This window comes from Leptonychotes weddellii, chromosome 13 (assembly GCF_054177405.1).
Source record: "Leptonychotes weddellii isolate Sample4059 chromosome 13, ASM5417740v2, whole genome shotgun sequence".
In the NCBI taxonomy this organism is placed as follows: Eukaryota; Metazoa; Chordata; class Mammalia; order Carnivora; family Phocidae; genus Leptonychotes; species Leptonychotes weddellii.
This window is the reverse complement of record NC_138381.1, coordinates 68,309,530-68,336,903: the sequence shown is the minus strand read 5'-3', so window position 1 is coordinate 68,336,903 and position 27,374 is coordinate 68,309,530. Positions and strand designations below refer to the sequence as shown.

Below are 27,374 nucleotides of genomic sequence, written 5' to 3'. Positions count from 1 at the left end.
CGTGATGTCAGAACTTAGTCCGGTGGAGGGGCGCCTGGGTGGCTCAGTCGGTTAAGCGTCTGCCTTCGGCTCAGGTCATGATCCCAGAGTCCTGGGATCGAGCCCCGCATCGGGCTCCCTGCTCGGCGGGAGGCCTGCTTCTCCCTCTCCCACTCCCCCTGCTTGTGTTCCCTCTCTCGCTGTGTCTCTCTCTGTCAAATAAATAAATAAAATCTTTAAAAAAAAAAAAAAAAGAACTTAGTCCGGTGGAGAAGGGAGGGAAGGGTGTTTCAGGTAAAGGGAACTGCTTATAAAAGGCATGAAATCATAAGCACATGAAAGGTCTGGGGAAACTCCACTGGCTTGGTATGCTTGGAACAAAGGATGCAGGAGAGAGGAACAAGGACTGGAGATATGATGGTCAGGGACCAGATCGTATCTGGCCTCCTGAGCCATGGTAGGGAGTCCGGACTGCTCTGCCATCAACAAGAATCCAGTGATGGATTTTAATCAAGGAAGTGACTTAATGAGATGTGCTTTATAAAGATGCCCCTAGCTGCAGAGGAGAGAGATTGGAAGGGCAGAGAAGGAAGACAGGAGGACCAATTAGAAGGCTATAATCCAGGATCTCAACTGCAGAGATACTTGTCAGAGTAATTTCTCTGAGGCATTTGGTTGCTGATTGCTGGCGATCCTCCCCAGCCCTGTGTGTTTGCAACAACTCCAAACGGTACAGAGAAAAGCCATGTAATCACGCTCGCCTGCTGCATTGCACGCTCAGCCCTGCCCAGTGGACACATTCTTTGTCGGGAGCGTTGTGAGTTGTACTGCTTGGAAAGGGGACCTTGGAGTCAGCTACCCCTCAATAAACCCCAAAGCATCCTGTGTTGTCACTTCCTCAAAAAGCCCTGGCTGTTAGGCCTGATCATTTCCCCCCGTGAAACTGTCAGGATTGCCCAGTCAATTACTAGTCAAGTGGGGTAATGTGCATTTCATTAGGAGCCTCTCATTTCAGATACACAAGGCCATATATGAAATGAAACGTTCTGGAGTTATTTTTTTTTTCCAGCCAGTGATTAGGTGCTGTAATTAAGAAGGCATTGTGCCTGATTTCCAATCTTTTTTCTTTATTTAAATTTAATTGATTTTCTCCTTGATTTAATCAACCCGAATTCAGCTACCCAGTGCCCCTCTCCACTCAGATGCTCAGAACTCTGGTGCTTAAAGATGTAGGGCCATGCCTAGGAAATGGGGGTGTTGATTTAGGACCCCCAACCTTGGTTAGCTGGTGTGAGAGGTGTCAGGATGCTCAGGAGCCAACTGGTTCTATTCAGGGCTAGCGAGGGAGGAGAGAGGAAGGGCTGGTTTTAGACCTTGAAACCTGGCTCTACTGTGTGATGTTGGGTGAATTATTTAACCACTCTGTGCCTCGGTTTCCTTATCTTGAAAACAGGAGGAAGAATAATGTCCTCATAGCCTTGTGATGAGGATTAAATGAGTTATATATAAAAGACTTAGAACAATGACTAGAATAGAAGCGCTAAAAATATTACTTAGCTGTTATTATTTCTGTATCATTGTCCAGTTACTCATTTACTCCTCTATATTGCTGTGGGATTGGGTTATTCCCATTCAAGGCATAGAAACGGAAGCTCACAGCTCATGAGTGGCTGAGCCAAGATTCAAATCCCCATCTCAATTCCAAAGCTGACACTCATGCATGCTGCCTCTCCTGTAGGGAGGCTTCTTTCTTCCCATGCTGAACATGAGCATCTCTTTATAGAGCCTCTTTAGTCAAGGTCACTCAGCTAGTGGTGGCAGAATTGGGACCCAAGCCAAAGTGCTCTGGGTGCAATGACGGTCCCCTTGTTCCTCAGCTTTCTCTCAGAGAGGGCAGGCAACTTCTCCAAAGTGACCCAGCAGTTAGGGGCTATCCCATACCCTAAATCTGCTCATGAATCCTGTTGTTCTCAACCTTTCCCCCACCCCCAGCAGTCCAGACATATAACAGATGACGTTCACCTACACATCACATACACCCGCATAAACCCAAGATCCCATGATGATAAGCTCAGCACACAAACTCAATTCCACACCTTTCTTTCCTGCTCAAGGAAGCATAACAGAATACAACTCAGGGTAAAGGATTCTATTATAGGAGGACTCTCGAATCCACTCACTTATTCATTTAACAAATATTAACAAGGCCCTGAATGTGTACCAGGCACTATCCAAGAGTCTGGGGAAACAGGTATGAACACAAGACACTAAAAAATCCCTGCCCTCGTGAAACTTAGATTCTACTGGCGGGGGGTGGGGATCGGGGGAGAGGGGTGGTGACACATACATTAAACAAAATAAACATGTAAATGGTTATGTCATGGTACAAAGTGTACAGCACTATAGGGGAAAATAAAGCAGGAAGAGATAAGCATACAATGGGGAGGGGTTGTGATTTTAAATAGGGTTTATATAGGGCTATCAGGGAAGAAATGTCACTGAGAAGGTGACATCTGAGCAAAGACTTGAAGGAGGTGAGGGAAGAAGACGTGGATATTTGGGGGAAGGATGTTTCGGGCAGTCAGATGTCTCTGGGAATAGCATATGCAAAGGTCCTGAGGCAGGATTATAATTGGCATGTCAGAGAAACAGCCAGGACGCCAGTGGGGCTGGAGAAAAGAGTAGGAAGGGAGGTCAGAGTGACAACAGGAGCCAGACTGTGTGGGCCCTGTAATTGGATTGGCTTTAGGGAAGCCATCAGAGGATTTTGAAAGGAGGAGTACCCTGGTCTGGCTTGAGTTTCAGCAGGATCCTTCTAGCTGCCTTCTGGGGGATAGATTGTAGGAGGACAAGGATGGAAGCAGGGAGATCCATTATGAGGCTCTTGCAAAAACGCACGTGAGAGTTGATGGGGGCTTGGGCCAGGTGGTGGCCACCCGGGAGGAAAGAAGTGATTGGATTCTGGGTATATTTTGAAGGTAGCATCTAGATTTGCTGATAGGTCAGACCTGGGGCTTGGGAGAGAAAAGTCAAGGACAACTCCAAGGTTACCTCCTAAAAGGAGCTGCCATTAACGGAGATGAAGATTCATATATTTATGCATCTGTCTTAATTGGAAACTGTTCCCAAATTTTTGACCTTCATAATCAGTAGTAACAAACCCAGGACCGAGTGTACAGTTGATCGTGACGGATCCACATGTCACGCTGGGCTTGACAAACGCTGAGTCATTTTCTGCAGGGAAACATTTCTCCCATGAGTTGGTAGCATCCTGGGTTCTGGTTCATGGGTCTCAGGATCAGCCTCGTATTCCACAGGAGTGTTGAGAGCAGGCTGAACTCCCAGTGGGGGTCTCTGGAGGACTCTGCATCTCTTCAGAACATGAGCCAAGACTCTCCACAAAGAGAAGGAGCCCTATACCCCGTCCAGTCTCTACCCCCCACTCCTCCTGTCCTTTGTTAGGTATGACCACAGACAGTGGAGCCCCCTTCCCCACTCCATTGTGGATAATTCCACCACCCGGCCCCTTACCCCTGCCTCATGGCCCCTTCCTCTGTCTCCTCCATCTTCCTTTCAGCTGAGCTGATGTAATTCAGGGAAATATGGACCTGTACAGGCTTTAGCTGAAAACATTTGATTGATCTTCTCAAATGGGCTGTTCTCTGGCGAGAGGGAAGGATGTGTTTGTGATTTCCCTCCTCCTTTTAAATTGCAACAAAAGGCAAAATCCTGTTTTCTTCCTGAGACTGTTCCAGTACATAAGGATGCATTTGAAATGCTGAGCCACGCAGGCCTGGCCGGGGTGGGAGGAAGGCTTCGCGTGCCGCCAGCCCCACACCCAGCAGCCCGGCCTGACCTCCTCAGCCTTGCGCCAGCCCTGCCCTCTCTGGCCAAGGATGTGGTTTCCAGGAAGAGCATCATCAGTGTAGCCTGAAGCCCAGGGTGTCAGGGGACCTGGGTTCTGCCACTCCCTGGAGCAGGTCAGATCCCCCCTCTGAGCTTTTTTGGAAGAAGGGTTGAGGCAGGGAGACCTGAGCGTCCTGTCCAGTCTTTGCCCCCTAAAAATGCTTGGGAGAGCGGAAGTTCGAGAATATCTGGGGAAGGAGAAGGAAAGTGGAAAAGAAAGGGGAGCAGGAAGGGAGGGTCTGACAAGGGGAGTGAAGTCTCCCTTTTCCTGGCATTCAGGAACCGCCTTGTGAAAGTTCCAGAGAGGTTAGGTATTTGCCAGGTGGTTGGCCTTCTTCAGGGCGTTGCCCCACTCAGGACTAGGCACGGCTGAACCCCGGGGTGCTGGTATTGCCCTGCTGTTGCCCTCAGTGCCCAGTGTTCCCGAGCACACCAGCCTGACTTCCCACTAACAGGACCTGTGTCTCCACCCGAGGGCGCTCTCGGGCCACCAAGCCCACTCTGCCCAGACACAGGGCAGGAATTAATGCCCCTTGGGAGCAGCCATCAACCATGACTGATAAGAGTCAAAGAATGAGACTCAAGGTGCCTCAGGTAGAATAACAGAGTTGTGTGGTCTCCTGGTTCTGGGCCTCCCCAGCGGGGTTGTGCTCCAGGTGCCCGCAGCGATAACTGGCTTGATGACACCCCTGTCAGTGGCTCCTTCCTTCCTGATCTCTCCTCCCCACAGCCCTACCAGAGCTTCCTGGCATCCCATCACAAATAAATGACTTGCCCCTTAGTCCTTCTCTCTCAGGCTGGATGTAAGGGAACGGTCCCATGCCCAAGTTGGCCAGGGACGTTTGCTGGTCCGCTGGTGCTCCAAAAGAGGCCTCGAACCCACTGTGTTCAGACAGACCCAAGTTGACAGCGCACATGCCCACATGTTGTCAGCTGTCTCCCGTGGCCTTGGATCTTCGCTAGAGGCTATAAAAGCAGCTGGGGCGTCCAGATGCACAGAGGAAGTCCACCCAGTAGGACTTGGCCATGCAGGGACATGGGGAGAGGGCTTCGGAAGTGAGGAGAACTTGTTTTTAAAAAGTCTTGAAAAGCACTATTGCACTCTGGCCAGGTACTGGACACATCACAAAATGTGTCACCTCATCACAGCCCTGTGACGTAGGCACGATTACACATTCCATGTTACAGATGGGGAAACCAAGGCACAGAGAGATGAATTTGTTTGCCCAAGGCCCTATAACTAGTATGTGGCAAAGCTGGGATTCAAACCCAGGCCTCTGGGTTCAGAAAGGCTGACTGAGGGGAAGATCCAGAGGAGAGGAGAAGGAGTCAGTAGGGGTAGGGGCTCCTGGACACCAAGCTCTGGGATTCAGTTTGAGCGGAGGAGCTAGTTTTCTGGAAGGTGGAACAGATGGACATCTGCAGCAGGAAACCAGGGGGAGAGCCACATGATATTTCTGTGTGCAGCGTCCTCAAGGGAAGCCTGGCTGCCCTTCTGTACCTGCCTCTCTTGGACAGACTTCTGTTACAAATCTCAGTGTCCTGGGCCTCGGAAACTGTCCCAAGAAGGCTGCCTGTAGCCACTGGCTTGATTAGGCTCTTTATCCATTCAGTTCTCCCATCCAACCAATATTTATTGAAGATACACAATGGGCCTGGCACTTTCCTAGGTGCTGAGGATACAATGTAGCAAAAGGCTCAGACTCTGCCTCAAATGACTCACAGTCTGGTGGGGGTGGGGGGATGGAGAGTTAAATAGACAATTGCAATGGAAGGATATTGTGAGCATAGAGAAGGAACACAACAGACTTAGTAGTCTAGGAAGGCTTCCCGGAGGAGGTGACATTCTAAGTTGAAATCTGAAAAACGGACAAAAGGTCCTCAAGTCAAAGAAGGCAACGTAAGAGATGTCATTTCTTAATTAGTAAACACAGAGCACTTACTGTGTGTGCCAGGCACTGTTCCAAGAGCTTTACATAGATCCACAATTAATCCATGAAATAACCCTATGAGGCAGGTACTATTACTATCCACATCTTATAGATGAAGAAGTAAGGCCCGGAGAGGTGAAGTCGATTGTCCAAGCTCACAGAGGGGCAAGACCAGGGTTCGAACCCTGCCGTCTGGCTCCAGGCTGTGCCCTTACGTTGCTTCTGACAGAGAACAAGGCCTTACAAGGGCTGCAGGTGGTTTGAGCACAATGGCTGAGAAGCCTGAGAATGACAGACCTGGAGAGCACCACCATGGACCTTGAAGGCCACCAGAGCCACATGGAGAAGTTGGGACTTGCTTCTCAGGGCTCTGCCGAAGGGAGTGACATGCTCACACCTGCATTTGGAAGAAGCCCCTGCCTGCTGCGTGGAGAGTGGGCTGGACAGGGCCGGGGGGATGGAGGACGCTGCCACCGCTGTCTGGGCGAGAGAGAAAGCCGGCTTGGACCGGGGGTGGCAGAGGAGGTGGAGAGAAGATGGGCGCCAAGGTGATCTGAAGCAAGAGGGGTCAGATATGAGACAGAGGGGATCCAGGGTGATGGCCAGGCCACCGCTTGGGTGAGGAGGTAGAAGGGGGAGCTGGAGGAAAGTGGGGGGGGGCAGTGAGGTTTGCAGAGGTTAGGTTTGAGGTGCCAGAGGCCCTTCATGGAGGGGACAGTTGACCTTCAAGTCTCAAGGTCCGAAACAGGCGATAACTAGGATGACCATATACCTCCAGGGCACTGAGCACCTTTTTTAATCCCCAGTGTCCTGGTTTGGACTATGAATTGCATGGTCACTCAGACAGAACTGACCCTGCCACATGACACATCTTGATACTGAGAACATCTGGGTCCAGGCTCCACCCTGCCTGATACACACACACATCTGGACACATTTTATATGTTCCTGGCAATAGTCTTAGCTGGGTGCAAGTAAAAAGGGGACCATGAATATGCAGTTCCTAGGGAGGCAGCATCATTATGGCTGAGGAGTCTGTGTGCCAGGCCCCCACACCTGTCTCAGACCTCAGCTCCCACCACCAGACACTGAGAGATTTGTTCAGGGAACCCAGGCTCTGTCTATACTCCACCAGCCCCATGGGTAATTGGTAGGATCAAGCCGTTTCAGTGATTTTTTTTTCTAATAGGATACCTTTCTTTCCCACTCAAACCATATTCCTAAAGCAATCTGAGTGGCCAGTGTCTCCCTCTATGAAAAGGAGGATGCCCTACTGCAAATCTACAAAGGCAAGTCCACTCTGGACTTATGCAAAAGGATGCCACAGGGCCTTTGCACAAGAAAGTTATGAGTGGGACAGCATATAGCTTTCTGGTTGTATGTTTCTCATCTCTACCACTAGCATATAGCAAAATATCTGTAGGAAGAAACCAGATCTTTGGGTCAGTGGTGGGTCCCTAAGGGCCAACACCCTCAAACAGGATTTTGAACCTAGGAAAGATCCATCTCAAAGTCCTTGCCACCAGTTTCTTTTGAAGGCTCTGTGTCTTTCAGGACTGCCCATGGTGATGGAGTCAGGAGGCAGCTTTTCCACGACTACTAAGCCCTGGGCATAGACATCGATCTCACAGCTGTAGGACACAAAGCTCTCTTGTCTCATTGCATGATGCTTTCAGAAGCCCAAAGCAGGAGACACTTTGGGGTTCACAGGGTCCACAAGTGGCTCCCACAGTACCCAGCCCCAAAGGCACTATGCTCTAAGGGTTCAGACCATGGATTCTGGAGGCAGACTGTGTTCAAATCCTCTCTCTCCCACCTATTAGCCTATTCTCCTCTTGCCTCAGTTTCTTCATTGGTAAAATGGGGTTGGTAACTGTACCAGCCTCAAATAATTGTGGGGAAGATTTGCCAGAGTCAACAAATGCAAAGCACCTACCACGGCGCCTGGCACTTAGCTGACAGGTGCTCCGTGAATAGGCACCGTTATTATCAGTACTAGTAGCATTTATAATGGTGCTGTCAGGTAGGATCCAACATAAAAATGGACACTGGCGGAAGAAATCGGGACCAGAAACAAAGAGGAGGAAGTGGCAAAGGGGCCTTTTGGCTGCCAGGACCTTGCTCAGAAACCCCCAGGGTTCGTGTGATGACATTTCATTCAGACAGTTTTTTGCCAGAATGAGAAATGCAGGTTCTGTGTCAGAAATCATTGCAAATTCCAAATTAGTGAGGTTTCATGGTCCGCAGAAAGGCGCTGGAGGGGAAATTGGTCGACGGGGTGTTTTTTAGCTGTCGGAGCAAGCTGGCTGATTGAGTGTGTCGGTCAATAGACTGCAGACAGCAGCTGGGGAACCGGGTGCAGGCGAGGAAATAGGAAGAAGACAGAGTACCAGTCAGCATGGGAGCGGCGAAGACATGGTCAGCAGTAGAAAGGGACACAGTTACCCCAAAAGCTGGGTAAACACAGTCTGGACCATGTAGCCATACTTAGTCTGGAGACCAGGGACACCCAGCCACATTTCCTTGAGAACTCTGGGTTCCCTCACTTGCTTGCTGTGTGTCCTTAGGCAAGTCACTAGACCTCTCTGAACCTCTGTTTTCTCATCTAAAACCAACCCGTACTCTACCCATCCCAAGGGTTTATTGTAGGACTTATATGAAATAATGAGTTTTAAATGATGAAGTGCCTGAATCATCATTGTAGGTGCTCAATAAATGTGAGGTCCAGTGTCTTTAACACAGTGAGTTAGAGAAGTCAGTACGCCCAAACTTCAGCTTGTGCACCCAGAAGATGGGTTTGTAGGTGACAACTCTCATCCTTAAATTGGGGCTCACAGGCCATGTTGGTAGGTTCTGAGCCCTACTATGCCATCCCCAATGTGTTCAGAAAAAGGTCAGAAGCTGGGAATGATTTAGACCCAAGGAAGACTCTGACTTATGAAAATCTTATAATTGGACAGGTTCTTCAGAGGTGATTGGGGCTGGTCTTCAGGGTCCCAAGCTATCCCAGGCAGCTTGGAAGCCATGCACTCCTCAGAGGGGGAAAGGATAAGCCGTAAGACTCCTCACAAAGCAGAAATTCTTTCTCATATTGGAGCTATCAAGCCTCTTTCAATAAGAGTTGCAAGGGCGCCTAGGTGGCTCAGTCATTAAGCATCTGTCTTTGGCTCAGGTCATGATCCCAGGGTCCTGGGATCAAGCCCCACATTGGGCTCTCTACTTGGCAGGAAGCCTGCTTCTCCCTCTCCCACTCCCCCTGCTTGTGTTCCCTCTCTCCCTGTGTCTCTCTCTGCCAAATAAATAAATAAAATCTTTTTTAAAAAAATAAGTGTTGCAATTATAGTTACAATAATCTGACACTGTGCTTAGTTTAATGAATATATATTTTCCACAACCACCTCAATATATAAGGTATTATCCCCATTGTCAAAATGAGAAAACCGAGGCCAAAATAGAGGAGAGGCCTTGCTCAAGGTCATGTTGTAATATCTTGGAGGGATTTACAAAGAGTTTCAGGAGCATGGTGGAGTAAAGAATGTGCTCCTGGGGCACCTGGGTGGCTCAGTTGGTTAAGTGTCTGCCTTCAACTCAGGTGATGATTCCAGAGTCCCAGGATGGAACCTGATATCCAGGCTCCCAGCTCAGGGAGTCTGCTTCTCCCTCTGCTTCTGCCCCTCCCCCCAGCTCGTGGTCTCTTGCTCACTCACTCTCTCAAATGAATAAATAAAATCTTTCAAAAAAAAAAAAAAAAAGAATGTGCTCCCTCTGGGGGCTGGGCAGTGGAGGTTCAGAAAAGGAGGGTAAGATCATTGAGCTGAACCTGGAAGAATGGGTGGGTTTCTTTTTACAGAGGGAGGAAGAAGGGGCACTGTGGGCAGAGGGATCAGCTAGAGCAAAGACAGAAGTTGGGCACCTGTGTCCCAAAGTCTATTTACAATGAATAATTACAATTACAATGACAGCTAACATTGATTAAGTGCTTACTCTGCACCAGGAATGGTGTTAAGCACTTTACATGCATCATCTCTACGAGCTGGACGTTATCATTAACCCTGTTCTGCAGAAGAGAAATGACTTGTCCAAGATCACAGCTTGAAAATGGCAGAACTAGTTCCAAGCTCAGGGCTGCCTGATTCCAAAGCTCTGGGTGGCTCCTGGTTGTTCAGTGGCTGCCCATGGTCCATGAGCTTGGGGAGAAACCTCGGAGCTTAAAAAGACCTCTGCCTGTGTGCTAGGGAGGGGCTGTCCCAAGATCCCCTGACACCTCCTGAGATGTCCTGTGTACCTGTCACCACCCACCCCTGCTCCCAAGTCCTCCTGGAGCTGAGGGGAACCTATCAGAGTTGGTGGCCAATAATCACAAAACTGACTGCCTAATAAAGATAAAGCTCTCTAATAAACCCGCAATCCTGCGGTAATGGGTTTGACTTTTAAGAAGCAGATAAAAGTCCCAGTGGAGGGACAGACCTTTCCCATCAACTCCTTAATCAGAATTACTGTGGAGGAGCCATTTCCTACAGGTGGGACAGCTGGATGCCTGGGCTGGCATTGAGAAATGGCCACTACTGTGTAAAGCCAGACGTCTGCTCCCTCCAGAGAGCCCTCCCTCCCACAGGGAATCCTTTGTCAGAGAAGAACCATAATGGCAAAGGATGGGGCCTCTGGGACAAGCCTCAAGGAGGGGGTGGGAGTGGGTAGATGGAAAGGGTGTGGTTTGAGAACTCGCTGGTGATTGGTGCTGAAACTGCAGGGGCGGAGTCTTCTGAGAGCTTTCTGCTGATTGATGGAATTCTGATGGCCCAACCTCTCCATTCTGGCTCCATCCTTATCATCGTCGTCATCATCAAATAACATATACTGAGCATTTCTTATGTATCTGGGAAATGTGCTAAGCATTTTACAACCACCTTATGAGGCAGGTAATATTAACTCCATTAACATTTCCCATCCTCAGATGGGAAAACTAAGGCTTGATGATAATAAATTTAACTTCCTGTGGGTCACACACCCCGGAAGTAGCAAAGTAGAGATTCAAACCCCTGTCTGTCTGATTCTGGAAAATACAGTACTTAACTAACCATTGTTTTTGCATTTAGCCATTTGATAGAGGAAAAACTTGGTCTGAGTCTATGTCTGTGATGGAATTCACAAGAAATAAAACCCAAGACAGAGATTGGGGTCACATGACCTAGTGAGGGTACGCTCTCAGAAGAAAGAAAGTGAGGAAGCGGGTTAGGGCAGGGGCAGGAAGCAAAGGAAAAACGTACTTTCGACTGGAGTGTAGCCTCAGCCTGATCCCAGGGGGAGCTCTGGAGTGTGCACTACACCCTAGAGTTAGTCCTACTTTGAGGCAAGGGGCCAGGTCTTTTGTACTTGTATGTCAGTGAGTCATCGGCTGTGGACCGCCTTCCTGCCCCACCCAGGGGTGGACATAACCTCCTGGAAGGGGGCACCTGGCATTTGCAGCCAATATTCCCATCCGATTAGGATCTGGCCAAGAGCACAGCCTTTACAGAGTACAGCAGCAAAGGAACCGAGTGGTGGTCCCTGTTCAGCTCCTAATTTGCTGAGTGTCTTTGAGTGTAGCACTTGCCACCCCCCCACAAACCCCTCCGGACCTCGGCTTCTCCAGGCCTGGGGTCAAAGTCCCCCAAGGCCTGGCCTCGCTCTGACAAGCTCCGACCCTGTGATCTGGCCGCTCAGCCACTGCCCTGGCTGGCAATCTGTGTTTCTGTAACCCAGGAGGAGAGATGGGGCCCCTCCGGTGGTTCCAATAGTGTGAGGCAGGGTGTCTGACATCTTCCCCCACTGAAGCCCTTTATCTCACTGCTGTGCTGTGTTATTTTAAAACTAACGAGCCCAGACCTCAGGAGCTCACCGCCTGCTCGCCACCTGCCATCGAGATTTGTGGCTTGTCTGTTCTGTCCTCTCTGCAGATTTCAGTGGCAGCTTACTCTCTGCTTGTTAGGAATTTTCTTCCAAACCTCAGCCCGGGGAAGGAGACATGGGCACGTGTGTGTGTGTGTGTGTGTGTGTGTGTGTGTGTGTGTCTGCAGGAACACAGAGTCCTAATTGCACCATACTCTCAGATGCCCCATGATCCCCAACTGTAGTTCTAGCTGATGACGGAGGCCAGTGGGTGGCCCTGGGACAGCAGGGAGAGACAAATTCATCCCTGGGCTATTGAGACAGAAAGATGCGGAGACACAGCATGGAATGGGCCATTGCTAGGTTCTGAAGTAGCCACTTAGCTTGGTGGTGGAGAGCCAAGGTCCTGCGGTAGGAAGGATCTCCTGAGACACTCAAGGGCACACCAACCTCCCTGCCCTTCCCCTTCCCAGAATCCTTTGCCTTGGGCTGTGTGGGGAAAGGGGATAGAGTCAGCAGTGAGGCTGGAGAACAATGTGACTTGCCCTGGAAAGCATGGCTGGGATTTAAAGTGCCGCCATTTAAAGTAAGCGCTGGGTGTGCATCACACCATTTTAGTCTCATGACGGCCCCCTGAGGTGCATGCGATTTGTGTTTCACCAGAGAGGTGAGGAGATTTGCCCAAGGTCACCCAGCTGGTGAGTGGCCAGGCAGAGTCTGTTTGATGAATCTGATCACCATGCTCTACCCACCCTCTCCGGACCAGTCACCCTGCCCGCTCTGTGCACGTGTTCCTCCAGACTTGCCCTCTCTCTCCTCAGGACCTCTCCTTTCCTGGGTCACTTTCACTCCTGAGAGTTCCTCATGAACCTGACCCACGTCTTCCTCTGGACTGAGGAAGGCCTCCGTGGGGGAAGGAGGACGTCTGGAGCATCTTGAAATGACCCTTCACCAGAAGTAAAATGATGCTTACCAGAATTAAGGGCTAGCTGAGGAATGAATGAATGGGAGGAGTCAGATGCTTTATGAGCACAGCTGACCAGTGAGCAGCCCAAACAACCACACAGGATCCACTTCTATCTGGATTCTTTTCCATAAATACAGCATAGTCCTATAGATGTATTTTCCTTATGATGTTCTTTTTTTCTTAAGATTTTATTTATTTATTTGAGAGAGCGCATGAGCAGGGGGAGGGAGGGGCCGAGGGAGAGGGAGAAGCAGACTCCCCACTGAGCAGGGAGCCCGCCGCGGGGCTCGATCCCAGGACCCTGAGATCATGAGCTGAGCCGAAGGCAGACGCCCTAACGGACTGAGCCACCCAGGCGCCTCCTTATGATGTTCTTATTTTCTTTACTCTAGCTTACTTTATTGTAAGAATACAGTCTAGAATACATATAATATACAAAATATGTGTTAACCGACTGTTTTTGTTATTGATAAGGCAAACTGGTCAACAGCAGGCTGTTAATAGTTAAGTTTTAGGGGAGTCAAAAGTGATACATGAATTTCCAACTGCATGGGGATCAGCGCCCCCCACCCCCTATGTTGCTCAATGGTCAACTGTGTATTTTAAGAGCCAGTCCACCAGCCTGGGACACTCCCATTGAGCCATCTTGTTATTCCAAAACCTCACTGGCATGGAGCTTACTTCCTTCCTCAGCTTCCCACCTCACTCTTTTGAGATGCTCCATCTCACCCCCAAGAAGATCCGATCCCATGGCCTTAAATGCCATCTAAATGCCAACCTCTCTCAAATGCACTTCCCCAGCGCTAACGTCTTCTTTGAACTCCAGTCTTGGGTACTGAGCTGCTACTTACCACTACCACATGGGTGTCTAGTTGGCATCCCAAACACCCTTCTTCCCCTGCAATCATCCCCAACTTAGTAACCAGCAGCTCCATCCCCTCAGTTCCTCAGAGCAAAACCTTGGAGTTACCCTTGACCCCTTTCGTTCACACTGCCATATAGCCAATCCATGAGCAAACTCCATTGGTTCCAACTTCAGTCTGTGTCCAGAATCTGACCACTTCTCCCCACTACAGCAATGATAACAGGGACCCCGGCCACCATCTTCTCTTGGGTGGGTTGTTGCAACCATCCCAGCTGGTCTTCCTACACTGGTCCCAGCTCCCTGGCCCACTAGACTCAGCAAGCCTCCAGAGACCCTTTAAGCCTAAGTCAGATCTCATCATTTCTCTTCTTGGAACCCTCCACTGGCTTCTCCTCTCACTCAGAGAAAAAGTCAAGTTCTTGCAGTAGTCCACCAGCCTGTCCATGATCTGATCCCTCATTACTTCTCTGATACCCCACCCCCCAAATTTTGTCCTGCTTACTCACTCAGCTCTAGCCACAGTGCAGCTAGTGTGTTTCTACCTCAGGGCCTTTGCATTGGTCGTGCCCTCTACCTATCATGCTCTACTCCCTGGCAGGCACAAGGCTCCCTCCCTCAGCACCTTCAAGTCTTGCTCAGATGTTAACCTTCTCAAGGAAGCCTCCTCTGATCACCCCATTTAAAATTCCAGCCCTCTCCCAGTAGCATTCCCAGTTTTCCTTATCCTCCATCTCTCTTCTCTATGCATCTTCCAATAGCCTGTGTATTTACCACTTAATTATGTGTATTTTCTGCTCCTCTACCCTCTGCCCATCCCAGTAGAATGCAAGCTCCACCAAATAGGGATTGTTTCTGCCTTGTTCTTTGTTTTGTCTCCAGTGCCTAGAACATGGCCTACACGTAGTAGGTGCTCAGTAAATATTTGTTGAATCAGTGACTGAATGAAGAATAACTGGATAAGTGCCTGGTGGCACTTCTTGGGACTTCTTGGGACCAGTCTTTACTTGGCTCTTGAATCGAGGCTCCTCCTACCCTGGGCTGGAGACTTCTGTCCTGTTCCCAGCAGATCTTGCTTGCCTGGTACCTCCTCCAGCAGTGGCTGTAACGATGCCCAAAGGGACTCACCTAGCACAGTCCCTCCCCTGGCAAGAAAATACAGTCAGCCACTCACGCTCCTTGACGAAATCTAAACCTGTCTGCAATTCCAGCTGGTAGAAAGTCCTGAGGGTGCCCTGGGCTGGAGCCAGAGATGTTATTCTTGCTTGTGGTGACGCAGCTGGGCGGGTTCAGGGCTTGAACCCGGGTCAGTAGGACCCCAGGACCTGTGCACTTTCTCAGCATCACCGAATTACTTTTTGCGTTCAAGTAGAAAACCACAGCATTTTGGAACTCGGCCATTTCCCAAGTTGGGGGCAGCCTGCCTGCCAGGCAGTCCCAAGAATCAAATGCAGTCCCCCTCTCCACCATTTGCCCTCTCTCCCTAGGCAAATAGGCCATCGACAGGCCAGCCTGAGGAGGGAGAAATGACTGGCTGAATTTGGGGTTGATGGGAGGGCAGAGGATGGATGTGTTCAGTGTTGAGAGTCCACAACCCAGGCATGTTGGGGGTCTGACCTGCTTGGCTGAGCTGGTAAGAAATGCTGAACTGATTTTTCTCCATATGGTTCTTTTGTCCTTTGACCTGAACTTGGGAACTGGACAGTTTTTGATATACAAGAGTGTTTACCGCGCACACATACTCACGCTCACACACTCACACGCTCTCAGCCCTGAGAGCTGAACTAAACCATTGTCATCCTGCCAGAAGAGGGAGTGTGCTAGAGGGCTGTGCTTGTCTGTGTCGGCCAGTCCTCAGGGTCAGGTCCGAATCCTTTGTAAAATCTACAGTCTGGTTATTCAAAGTGGTTGCAGGAGCTGCAGCAGCCCCTGGGCATTGGTTAGAAGGACAGAAGCTCGGGCTCTAACCCAGACCTGCTGAGTCAGTCCCTCCATCCCAACACAATCTCGAGGGGCTTCACGTGCACGGGAAGGTGTGAGAAGCACCTCTCTGTCCCCCACCTGACCCTGAAGGACCCAGCCCCTGTCCTCCTCCCAAGTCTCAGCTTCTTTTTCCCCCGCACCCCATGTCCACTGCAGTGTTATTGACAGTAGCCAAGACATGGAAGCACTGTCAGTGTCCATCAGTGGGTGAGTGGATAAAGAGAATGTGTTATGTCTACACGATGGAATACTATTCAGTCGTGAAAAAGAAGGAGACCCTGCCATTTGTGGCAACGTGGATGGACCTCAAGGGCATTTTGCTCAGTGAAATAAACCGGTCTCCCCTCTTGCTTTCTACCCTCCCACCCCTCTGTCTCATCCGGCTCACATCCGCCTCCTCTGCAGTTACTCGAAGTTCACTGCCATGTCCTTTGCACTCCAGTCTCCTGAGCAGTTTCCATACATCTTCTAGGAAGCCTTCCATGGCCACCTGCCCACATGCCAAGGCTGGACTAGGTGCTCTCTCTGTGGTTCCATGGCCCTCTGAGATTACTATACCGGACTGTAATTCCCAGTTGAGGGATCTGTCTTCCCCTTCCAGGCAGAGGGCAGAGCAAGTCTTAGTTACTTTTCGGTCCTTGAAATCTGACACCAAGTAGGTGTTCAGCAAACAACCTTTGCATAAAGGAATGAAATAATGAGGGAGATGCCAGCTTCTTAACACTTATCATTTCTCATTCAGTTCCTACCAGGATGAGCATTACTAACTCCCTGATGTCTCCCTCAGTGGCTCTTGGGAATCCCCAGTCCCCCAAGCTCTGATACTCTTCCTAGCCATGACTGCAAAGCTCAAAGAGTCACAGCTTCTCTAGGTGACCCCTCACCAAGCTTAATTAACCTTGAAAGGCCTTGGTACCAAGACCTCAGGCCAGGACTGAAGCCCCAGAAACCAAGGCACAAATTAGCCAGATGCATCTTGTCTGTGGGCTGGGTCCACCCCATGATAAGCCTTGAGCTTTCTGGTGGACTCATGAGCTGAGAGTGTGGGCCCTCATTCTCTACTGAAACAGGCAGATTGTAGGTGCTGGCTAAGTGCGGGGACAAGGATGGACCATTCACAGGCCTGAATGCAAGTGCAGAACAAGAACCTGGGGCATGAGCCTTGGATGGAAAGCAAGACCCTTTGCCTCTCCAGGTCTCAGTGCCTTCACCTGTGAAATGGGGAGAAGTTCGCTAAACTGTGTACCTTACAGAGGGTCATCAACATCAGCTGAGACCCTCGATTAGTGCTCTACACCCAGGAGAAGCTATTAGTGGGATGGGACGGAGGCAAAAAGTGTCCCCAATCCAGTGAGCAAACACCATTCCTCTTTGTGGAATATAACATTCAAACCAAACTTGAGATACAGCCCCTTCTCCAAACATATAAAGCAAGTCCCTGTCTCGCAATGAAATTACCAGGATTCACCCTCTATTCCCACTTACTACTTCCTTACATGTTCAAAGTGTTTTCCAGATTTCTCTCCCTTTTCCTCTATTGATTCCTATCAACAGGCAGGCCAGCTAGTGTTCTTGCTGCTTCACTATCCCCAGTTCTCAGTAGGGATGCCCACGCCTGTTCCTAGCTTTCTGTGGAAGCTTAACGGAGATGGTGTGTGGTCCTGGTGTCTGGCACGGCACAGGTGCGTGATAAATGTTGGTTGCCACTATGATTAGGTGACATGGAAAGAGCACTGGACTCAGGGACAAAAGGCCACAGTTCCAGCCACAGCTCAGACGTGAGTCACTCATTGTGTGGCCTTGGCCAAGTCCCCTTGCACTTGGGGCCTTAGTTTCCCCCACTCTGTACAGAGGAGCGCCAGGGCTGGGGGGGTCCCTTTCTGCTCCCCTCCACTGCTGTTTGTCTCTGATTCCCCAGTCGGTGTTTAACTAAATCTGGGGCTTGGGGCACGAGGAGGATCTGTACCCAACTCAGGGCCAGATGAGCACTTGGCTGGGAGCAAGGGCGCTTTGATGCAAGAAGCAGGGAAGCAGCTAGGGAGCCACGCATCTTGGAGAGTTTTGTAGAAAGTTCAGGGCTGACTTTTATCAGAGGCTGGGAATCTGCTGGTTGCCATGACTACGGAGAGCAGCATCTAAGCTCCAGGTCGCTGATTAGCAGGAACGGAGTGGGAAGGCCTTGAGGAATTCAGCAAGCGCAGCCCCCTCCCTCCCTCTGTGAAGTGGAGTGTGCAGGCCCTCGACCGCACTGTTTTAGCTGTCCCCTGAAGATCTCGCCTCCTTTTAAGTGCTTTTTTTTTTTTTTATGCAACATCGAAGGGCCGTGTGGTAAAAACGAGGCAGCTGCCGGGACTCCTCAGCCAAGAGAAAACACAGAATTTTTCTTAAAAGCCCTGCAAGGATGTAGAGCGGGAGGCAGGGAAGGAAGAGGGGTGGGGGTGCCGTGGGGAAGAGGGGGCACCATGGCTGAGGTCTGAGTCCGCTGAAATGCTGGGTAACCTCAGACGGGCCCCTCTCCTTGGACCACTGCTTCTTTATACATAGGAGAGGTTCCCACACGGGATCAGTCATCATGTATCCATCCATCCATCCAGTCATTCATTCAACAAATGTTTATTGAGCCAAAAAGCACACTGTGCCCGGCACTATATCCCTGGGGATTCAGTGGTGAGAAAAGAGGCGAGTTCCCACTCTCATGAAGTTCACGTTGGCATCCAGAAGACAAATGGTTAGCAAATAAACATATAAAATGGTCATTTCAAATAGTAACAAATGTCCTGGAGGAAGGCAGAGCAGACTCCTGTGCTGGAGGCAGTGATGAACAGAGGGGCACAATCAAAGAGTGGGTCAGAGAGGGCCTCTCCGAGGAGCTGACATTTGGATGAAAGGAAGGAAGCGGCCTTGCAAAGAACTGCAGGAACAGCATGCCAGGTGGAGGGAACAGAAAGGCAGAGGCTCTGAGCAAAGGCCCTGTTCCATGTGAGGGACAGCCAGGAAGCCATGTGGCTCGAGCAGAGTAAGGGACGGAGAGGAGGATAGCAGATGGGGTCTAGAGTGGGAGCAGAAGCCAGGTCAGGCAGAGCCTTTTAGTTCTGGTAATCGGTTAGGACTTCCTCTTAATCCAGAGGAGGAGATATTACCAGGGATATTTCTTTAAGATGCATATTTCCTGGCTTCACCCCTTTGAGACTTGTATTTATTATGGCTGGGATGGGACTGAGACGTCTGTATTTTTACCAGCTTCTTGGGAGCCTCTGAAGGTGTGCAAGGTTTTAGAAACCTGGGACTACATGCTCTCTGAGTCTCTTCCAGTTTTAAGAAAGCAGAGAAGCAACGTGTCAGAACATCTTTAAAAAGCATCTTAAAAGTTCTATGATATTGTGGAGTTTTCCTTTCTTCCATCCCTCACAACTCCCTGTCTGCCAGGTAGAAGAATTAATTCTGGTTTTGTTTGTTTTTTGTTTGTTTTATTGCAAGATCCCAGAATGGGTACCTACTGCAAGGAAGGTGCTACAGAAATGCTATAGAAAATAAGAACTAGGGGCGCCTGGGTGGCTCAGTCAGTTAAGCATCTGCCTTTGGCTCAGGTCATGATCTCAGGATCATGCTCAGGATCGAGCTCCACATCGGGCTCCCTGCTCAGCGGAGAGCCTGCTTCTCCCTCTCCCTCTGCCTCTTGGCCTGCTTGTGCTCTCTCTCTCTCAAATAAATAAATAAAATCTTAAAAAAAAAAAAAAAAAGAAAGAAAGAAAGAAAATGAGAGCCATCCACCATGTCAGGGAGTGTCAGATTATAAATGCAGCAACTCCATCGTACCTTTCCTCATCAAACCATCATGATTTGCCCATCCCTGATGCCAGCAGTGATGGATGAGGCATCATCCTCACCCTAAGCCCTGTCCCCCAGTGCCTGGCAGGAGCATTCCCCACCTGTCCCTGCACTGCAGATAACCCACGCCTCCTCCCCCCATTAGCGGAAGTCACTGAGACCTTCCACACAATGCCAGCACTTATACTCATCATAGGATTAATTCTCTGCCAAATTGCTCGCATCAGTTTGTTGTTTTTTTGGTTTTTTGTTTTTTTTCCTATCTGGGGCTTGTCTCTGATACAAATTTGTGTAATGGTTTCCCATAATGCCCGAGAGTCCAAAATTCCGTTCTTGTGTGCATCCAGCTTAAGGCCCTCCTGGGCAATACACTCATACATTGATAAGTTCACTGATCACTTTTCTAAGAGAAATACGGGGTAGAGTAGAAAATGCATCGACTGAGCTGTCTGAGTTGATCGAGCCAGTGGCTGGTTTATCTCCACCAACTGTAACATGAAGGGATTCGCTCAGGCCATCTCAAAAGCCCTTTCTAACTTTTTGAAACAAATGCCTGTTCTTTTTAGCCAATGTGCTCTTTCATTTATTCACTGAGCAAATGTTGAGTGTTTACCACGCGGCGGGCCCTGGGGCGGTGAGACACGGTCCCCCTCCCAGGGAGCTCATAGTCTAGTGTGAGAGAAGACAATCAGATGTCCATAGTGCCTATTTGGAGCTGTAGTCATAGTAGCAAAGGGACTCATATCCTAGAACAGGGCTTAGATCGCCCCAGAAGTCTGCTCCCAACATCAGCATCTCCACCTCATCAGTGGGGACTCTGTCCTGCCTGTTGCTCGGGCTCAAAACCCTGGAATCGTCCTTGACCTCTCCCTTTCCCTTATTCTCTCCCATCCCATGCTTAACCAGCAGCAAATGATGCGAGTTCTGCTTTCAAGTCTCAGAACCTGACCACATCTCATCACCTTCATCCCTGACCCACTGATCAGAGCCTGGACAGTTGCCTTAGTCTCCCCATCTCTGTTGCTCCTCCCTCTGTCCAGTGTCTTCAGCAACTGATGAGCGATCCTTGTAAAATTAAGCCGGACCAGGTCACTCCCCTGTTCAAAAGGCGTTCCATCTCAGCCACAGAGTCTCATGACCTACAAGACCCAATCTCTGGTCTCCCCTCTGTTCACTCTAGCCCTGCTTGCCATTCTTTACATGTATATAAAGAACCTGCCATTCCTTCTGCCTAGAGTGCATTTCCCACTTCCCGCAGATGACCTGTGGAGAACTTGTCTGTTACCGGGCCACAAATTATCCCGCCACATCTTTGTGGCTTAGAACAGCAACAAACAACGTCACACAGTTTCTGCGAGTCAAGAATTTGGCTGGGCGACTCTGGCTGACCATCTCACATGGGACTGCAGTCCGATGTCAGTCAGGGCCGCAGTGTCATCTGAGGCTTGACTGGGGCTCGAGGATCCAATTCCAAGGTGGCGTGCCCACGTGGCTGGTGGGTGCTTGGCTTTTGGCAGGAAGCCTCAGCTGTTCTTCACAAGGGCTTCTCCACAGGGCTGCCTGAGTGTCCTCACACCATGCCGGCAGCTTCCCTCAAGTGATCAATCCAAAGGGAGCGAGGCAGAAGCTGCCTCTGTGACCTGGTCTTGGAAATCACACATTATCGCTTCTACTACCTTCTGGTCATTAAAAGTGAATCACTAAGCCCAGCCAGTACTCAAGGGGAGGGAAATTGGGTTTCATCTTTTGATGGCAGAGCTGTCAAAGAATCTGTGAACACATTTTAAAACCACACAAACTGCAAGGTTAGTCCCTAATCCTTTAAGCCTCCATTCCATGACATCCTCAGAGTGGCCTGCCTGATACCCTGAACAAAAGAACAGTCACCCCCTCCCATTCCACTGGCTTATTCTCTCCATAATTTATTACCATCCAATAAGTCATATTATTACTTGCATATATGCTTATGCCTGCTTCCTCATCTAGAATGTAAACTCCATTATCACAGAGGACATCTCCCTCTTATTTGCTGCAGCCCCACACTTAGAACTGGCCTGGAACGCAGGTTAGGCCAGGCCAGGTCAAGCATGGGAAGAGGCAAGCCTTGCTGGGGGCTGGGCAGACATGGCAAGCTCATAGTCGTTTGAGAAGAATCAGGACAGCATTACACATGAGGAGACTGGAGGCATGGGAACGGACCCCTCATAGTAGGAGAAGCCGGGCAGGAGGTGTAGGGAACCCTGGAGTTCTGGAAGCCCAGAGGTGGCAGTGAGGAGGGCTGGACAGCCCTGACAAGACTCTCCATCCCTCCTGGGCTTGCAGCCTCTCTCAGCTCTGCTTCTAAAGATGCCCTGATAAGCAGCTGACAGAGATGGATGTGTTTGGCTGCCCTTCCTTCAATATTGACTGGGTTTGGCCTGCTCTCTGGGCAGCCCTAAGGAGCAGGGGGCTTATCAGCTGCATTCACCCTGAGTCATAAAACCAGTCTTGGTGCACTGACTACAGGTGCTTGGTACAGGAGAAATACTAATGTCTTTGATCAGTGCTTGATCTGGACTCTGCGGGCAGGATGAGGAGGGAGGGGAGTTTGCTGGATGGTGCCAAATCCACCTTTGCCTCTCCAACTCCTGACTTCTCTTGTTTGGGGGCTCGGAGGTGTGAGTGACGGTGTTTTCAAAGACTGAGTACCTAGGCGACTTCCTAACCCCTTTCCGGGACTCAAAGAAGGAGGTGGGACTCAGGTAACTTCCTAGAGTTGCCTGGGGCTCTTCTCAGAGGCAGAGGAGGGAACTTGAGGCCTTCATGGGGATTGCGTCCCAACTAGGTAGCCTTCCACCTGCTAGGGACGCCAGAGTGGAGGTTTGGTTCACAAGGAAGTAAAGGGAAATGGAACAGCCTTTCTGTTTGCTTTATGGTATCTCATTTTATTTTCATAACAACTCAACAATGTAAGGACTAATGTTATTCCCTATCTTAATCAGTGAGGATGCATGACAGAGAAACTGAGTCCTCTATCTACTAAAGGGAGAACACTGTTTGAATCCAGGGATATCCATTCCATACAGAGATAAGGCAGGGAAATGGGACAGAACAGGTAAAGGGGAATTGGAACTAATCCTATCATGCTTCAGCTTCCACTTATGTTTTGAGCAAGGAAGTGAAACACTGGTTTCCAGACCCTCCCTGTGGTTCAGTCAGGGTAGGCCCAGCAATGCCGCAGTAACAAATAAGCCCCTAAATTTCAATGGCTTAACCCAACTAAGGCTTATTTCTAACATACAAAGTCTGATGCGGCTCAGGCATCTCTCCTCCACCAAGTAGCTTCACCTTTCAGGGTATGTGGCCTCCAACATCACTGCAATAGAGGGAGAGAGAGCTGGGGAAGGTACACAGACCTTATTGCCTCAAGCCAGAAGTGACACATGTCACTCCCACCCAGAGACCAGTGGCCAAGATAATCTCTCATTGTCCCAACCTAACTGCAAGGAAAGGTGGGAAATATCAGGAGGTGTGTGAATGTTTGATTAACGTTAAGAATCTGTCCTATCCTGGGGCACCTGGGTAGTTGGTTCAGCATCCAGCTCTTGATTTGAGCTCAGGTCATGATCTCAGGGTTGTGAGATGGAGCCCTGAGTTATAAGATTCTCTTTCTCCCTCTCCTGCCCCTCCCCACCCCCATTCAGGTGCACATTCTCTTCCTTAAAAAAAGAAAAGAATCTGTCACATCCTAACAGTTTCTGTCTCCTTATTTGTTCCCCTGTAGGACAGAACCCCAGAGCAGCCCTCTGGTTCCAGCTCAGGATGGACCCTCGGAGAAGCTGAGCCAGCATCTGGCCACTGAGGCCTTGGGCACCAACAGCCTGGAGAGAGACAAGGCCTGCCGGGAGCTCAGTCCTGCCAGAGCACACAGGTGAGACACTGCCCCCACCCTCTCTTTTGGTCCAGTGAGGAAGTTCAAGTGGAGGATGCAGAAATGAAGTTTGTCTTCCTGGCCACTCTTCCCACGCACCTCTCTTTTGCAAGTTCCCCTTTCAGACCCTTAAATCCAATCAAAAGTCAGCAAATTTTTTTCTATAGAGTGCAGATAGCTTTTAGGTGTGAGGGCCAGATGGTCTCTGCCACGCTCCTCAATCCTGCCATTGTAGCACCAAAACGGCCACAGTCCGTATGTGAACAAATGGGCATAGATGTGTTTCAATAAAACTTTATTTATAAAAATAGGAGACAGGCTGGATTCGGCCCAGGGGCCACAATTTGTTGCCCCTGCCTTAAATGATAGAGCTAGTTCCTGTCCATTTTTATGACTCTATAAGCCACTGATTTCCAAGTCATGACTTCAGCCTACATCTGTCCCCTGAGATTCGGATCTTTGCATTCATTCCTTAAATTCAGATATTCAACCAGGATTGCTTGAGCACCTGCTAGTGACAGGCACTGTGCTGGTATCTAAAGACACAACATTTTACTGAGGCTCAGAGAGGTAACATGACTTACCCAAAATATGGCAGCCAGTAAGTGGCAGAGTGAAGTTTTGAACTATGGTCTCTGATCTTAAATCCTAGATGAACACCTACACATTTTACTTTGATGCTAATGAAGAAACCAGTCTATCCCCTAACTTCTATTTTTAAATTTTGCACCGTGCACATAAAAAGCCTAGTCTGTCTTTGGCCTCTGGAGAATCGATTTTGTTAACAACACCATCTTTATAATCTGGCTTCACCAGCCGGTTGGAAGCTTTATTCCTACTCCTCAAACTAACTCACCACTCTCTCGCTGCCCTGGGCTTGTATCTACCCGTTCAGTGACAGGTGGGAAATGAATTTCGTGTCCTTGCCAGCAGTGTGCCCCAGATACAATCCCTGTCTCTCCCTGTTGAATCAGAGGGTGTCAAAGCCATTTTACAGATGTGGAAACTGAGGACAGTATGTGGTAGGATCAAGATTAGCCTGAGGACCCCTGATCTGGCCCAGATTCTCTCCTTATGTCCTAGAGTTCTTGGTTTCCTAGGGCAGAGGTTCTCAAATTCCATTTGAGAATTACATGGAAGCTAGAAGTGCTGTGCCCAGGGCAAGTGTATATGCTCCAGGAATATTCCCCAAATTCCATCTACCACTTGAGGATTCCTAGACCTCTGAGGCCCATGAACAAGGCTGTCTAGTTAAGAACCTGAATTCTGAAGAAGACCTACTCTCTGACATGATAAAAAACACCATAATGGCAATAATGTTAAAAGTGATCATAAAAGTCACTTGGCATATAATCAGTGAATAAATGGTAGTTGTGTTACTATGCATAATTACAATAATAGAAAGGACATTTATGTGAACTTGCTCCGTGCCAGACCCAGGGCATGTTGCATGGGTGAGGTCCTCATTTCTTGTGACTAAACTTAGGACCCAGGTATCACGTTTTATTCCCATCTTCCAAATGATGAAAATGATACTCAGAGAGATTGCTGAGCTAGGAGGTAATGGAGCAGGAATGTAAATCCAGGTGTGGCAGCTTCTAGAACCAGCATTCTTTACTGTTGCATACTCTATTTTTGACCACCGTGTACTGAACCACTCTAGGTCATCACTGCATACTTAATGGCTGCCTATTTCTCTGCTGCTCATGTAACTGCGGTCTATTTACTTAACCACTATCCCGGCCCCTCCAGCCCTGCTGGGACAGCACACCTAGGCACACAGGTACAGGAGGAAGAAAAAGGTAGAGGAAATGCAGACCTACCTCAATAAAGGTGTTTGGGATCTATGTAAGGGGTTAATTTTCCCCTTCTCACAGACCTCAAATCTATCCAAATTCAAGGTCTTTCTCCATTTTATTCCATCACTCACGTAGGAGTGTAAGATAATGGTTCCCAAGCCTGCTTCCCTGACCCTGGCATTCCAGAAAGCAGTGAGAATAATTGTCTGAAAAAAATGAGATCTCTCTCTATTTTATAAGACACAGTTTTAAGGGTCTTTTTTTTCCCTTAAGTATTTCTCCCTTAAATTTTTTTTTTTTCCCTCTCAAATTCCTGGCAACAGTTACCCTGGGCAGTGTTTATATGAAACAAGAAAATTTAACAAGAGGCTAAATTGTTTCATCCATTCATCCCTCATTTGGTCACCCAACAAGTATTTAGTAGGCTCTTACTCTGTGTCGAGCACTTGTTGCTGGAGACATTTGGATGCGGTCTACCATATTTACACAAAGCAGCCTGTTTGCTTCCTGGATGTGTGTGCTGTGCTTTATGCTTTATAACGTGTGAGTGTAGTTAAGGAGCTAGGTACTTAATCCCTGCGGTATTTTATCTTAACCTGCTTAAAGTGACTCCCTTAAAAATATTCTACATACAGCTAGATGATTTTCATTCACTGGCAGTGCAGAGACCTTCCCATACAGTCTAGTCACTTGGGGATTTTTTCCCACTAACCATAATGATCCAGATTCTTAGAATGGAATTCAGTATGGCCGCGTTGCATGATGGTCTTGAAAGAGCTGGGCGATTTCCAAAAGAATGTCCACATAACCAGGGTTGGGAAGGCAGTTGGCTGTGTGGGAAAGCCCTCGGGATAGGACTCACACAGGCCTTCACTCAAATCCCGGCTCAGATGCCTCCTAACTGTGCAGCTATGGGCAAGCCAGTTCAGGATTCTGCGCCTTATGTTCTTCACCTGTAAAATGAGACCCTAAAAATCATACCACCCTCCAAGTGGTTTTGTGAGTATAAAGGTAAAGTCAAACGCTTGGCTCATAATAAGCAAATAGATGGCAGTGGTGTTATCGTTAAAAATGGCAATGGTATTCTTATTAATATTACACTTTCCCAGTCAAGTTCAACTGGGTGGGCATGTTTCAATTGCCAAGCAATTTTTTTTTTTTAAAGATTTTATTTATTTATTTGAGAGAGAGAGAGAATGAGAGACAGAGAGCACGAGAGGGAAGAGGGCAGAGGGGGAAGCAGACTCCCTGCCGAGCAGGGAGCCCGATGCGGGACTCGATCCCGGGACTCCAGGATCATGACCTGAGCCGAAGGCAGTCGCTTAACCAACTGAGCCACCCAGGCGCCCCCCAAGCAATTTTTTATCCCAAACCCATCTCCTTTCGCCATGGGATAGTGTTTTTAAAAAAGCCCTGGAGCCTGCCCCAATTATAAAAGGAGATAAGTTGACTTCATTTAACTGCAGCCCGAGCATTTGAATTTAATTGAGTGGGAAATAATTTTTCCTGAAGAGCAGAGGTTTTTGAGGTTCTGTGAAGCGATAGAAGATATGTATCTCATTACATTAGACCTCGGCAAGTATACTTTTAATAATCAGCTCCTACTTAACATAATAACTTCCTCCTCCTATTAAATCTCCAGCAGGAACTATGGACATGAAGTATTGGGAAAAGAGGGGGCTGAACTGCCGATTAATTATTTAAAAAGTGATTTATTTACCAAGGTGAGCCATTTGCAAATTCCATAATAAATCTATTAAGGAGCAGTTAACCTCTATAACTCGGTTTTAAATAATCAATTGGTGTTTGGGTAACAGCGGAGCGTCTGTCTCATTAGGTCGGCATTAACACCTTATTTGAGGCACTTAATCTGAAGTATGACCAAATCAGCCACGAGGTGGTAATTAGGTATTCACCATGGGTCCTTCAGCCTCCAAGGAACTGGGTCCTTCTTCCCTGGCTGCAACAGCCCTGGTTCGGGGGCATGGGGCACGCTGGGTCCTCTAATACCCAACTCTGTGCTCCCCACAGTGCCTCCCGAGACAAAGACTTGACGCCACCACCTTCCTCCAGGGGGAAGAAGAAAAAGAAGAAATCCACCCGGAAGAAGAGAAGGAGGTGAGCGTCCTAAAGGGGCATGAAACCTTGAAGATGGGAGAAAGGACCAAATAGGGGTCAAATGGGTTTCAGAGTCAAACAGTGACTCCCCCTGGGTTCGAATCCCCACCCTGCCTCTTAAGTAGTTGTGTGACCTTAGGCAAGTACCTTCACCTCTCTGTGCCCATTTCCACTTGTATAAAATAGTGATAGTACCTACCTCCTGGCGTTTTGTGAGAATCAG

The 27,374-nt window shown here is 48.9% G+C and overlaps 1 protein-coding gene across 2 annotated transcripts in view; it reads left to right on the top strand.

Moving 5' to 3' along the window:
- The window catches only part of SRRM4 (serine/arginine repetitive matrix 4), a 399,023-nt gene that overhangs the window by 333,177 nt on the left and 38,472 nt on the right, over positions 1-27,374 (top strand). For both annotated transcript variants that reach the window (XM_081802086.1, XM_081802088.1), the window contains 2 exons: positions 23,088-23,234; positions 27,065-27,151. In XM_081802086.1, the coding sequence (XP_081658212.1) occupies positions 23,088-23,234; positions 27,065-27,151 (234 nt within the window). The remainder of the gene's footprint in view (positions 1-23,087; positions 23,235-27,064; positions 27,152-27,374) is intronic.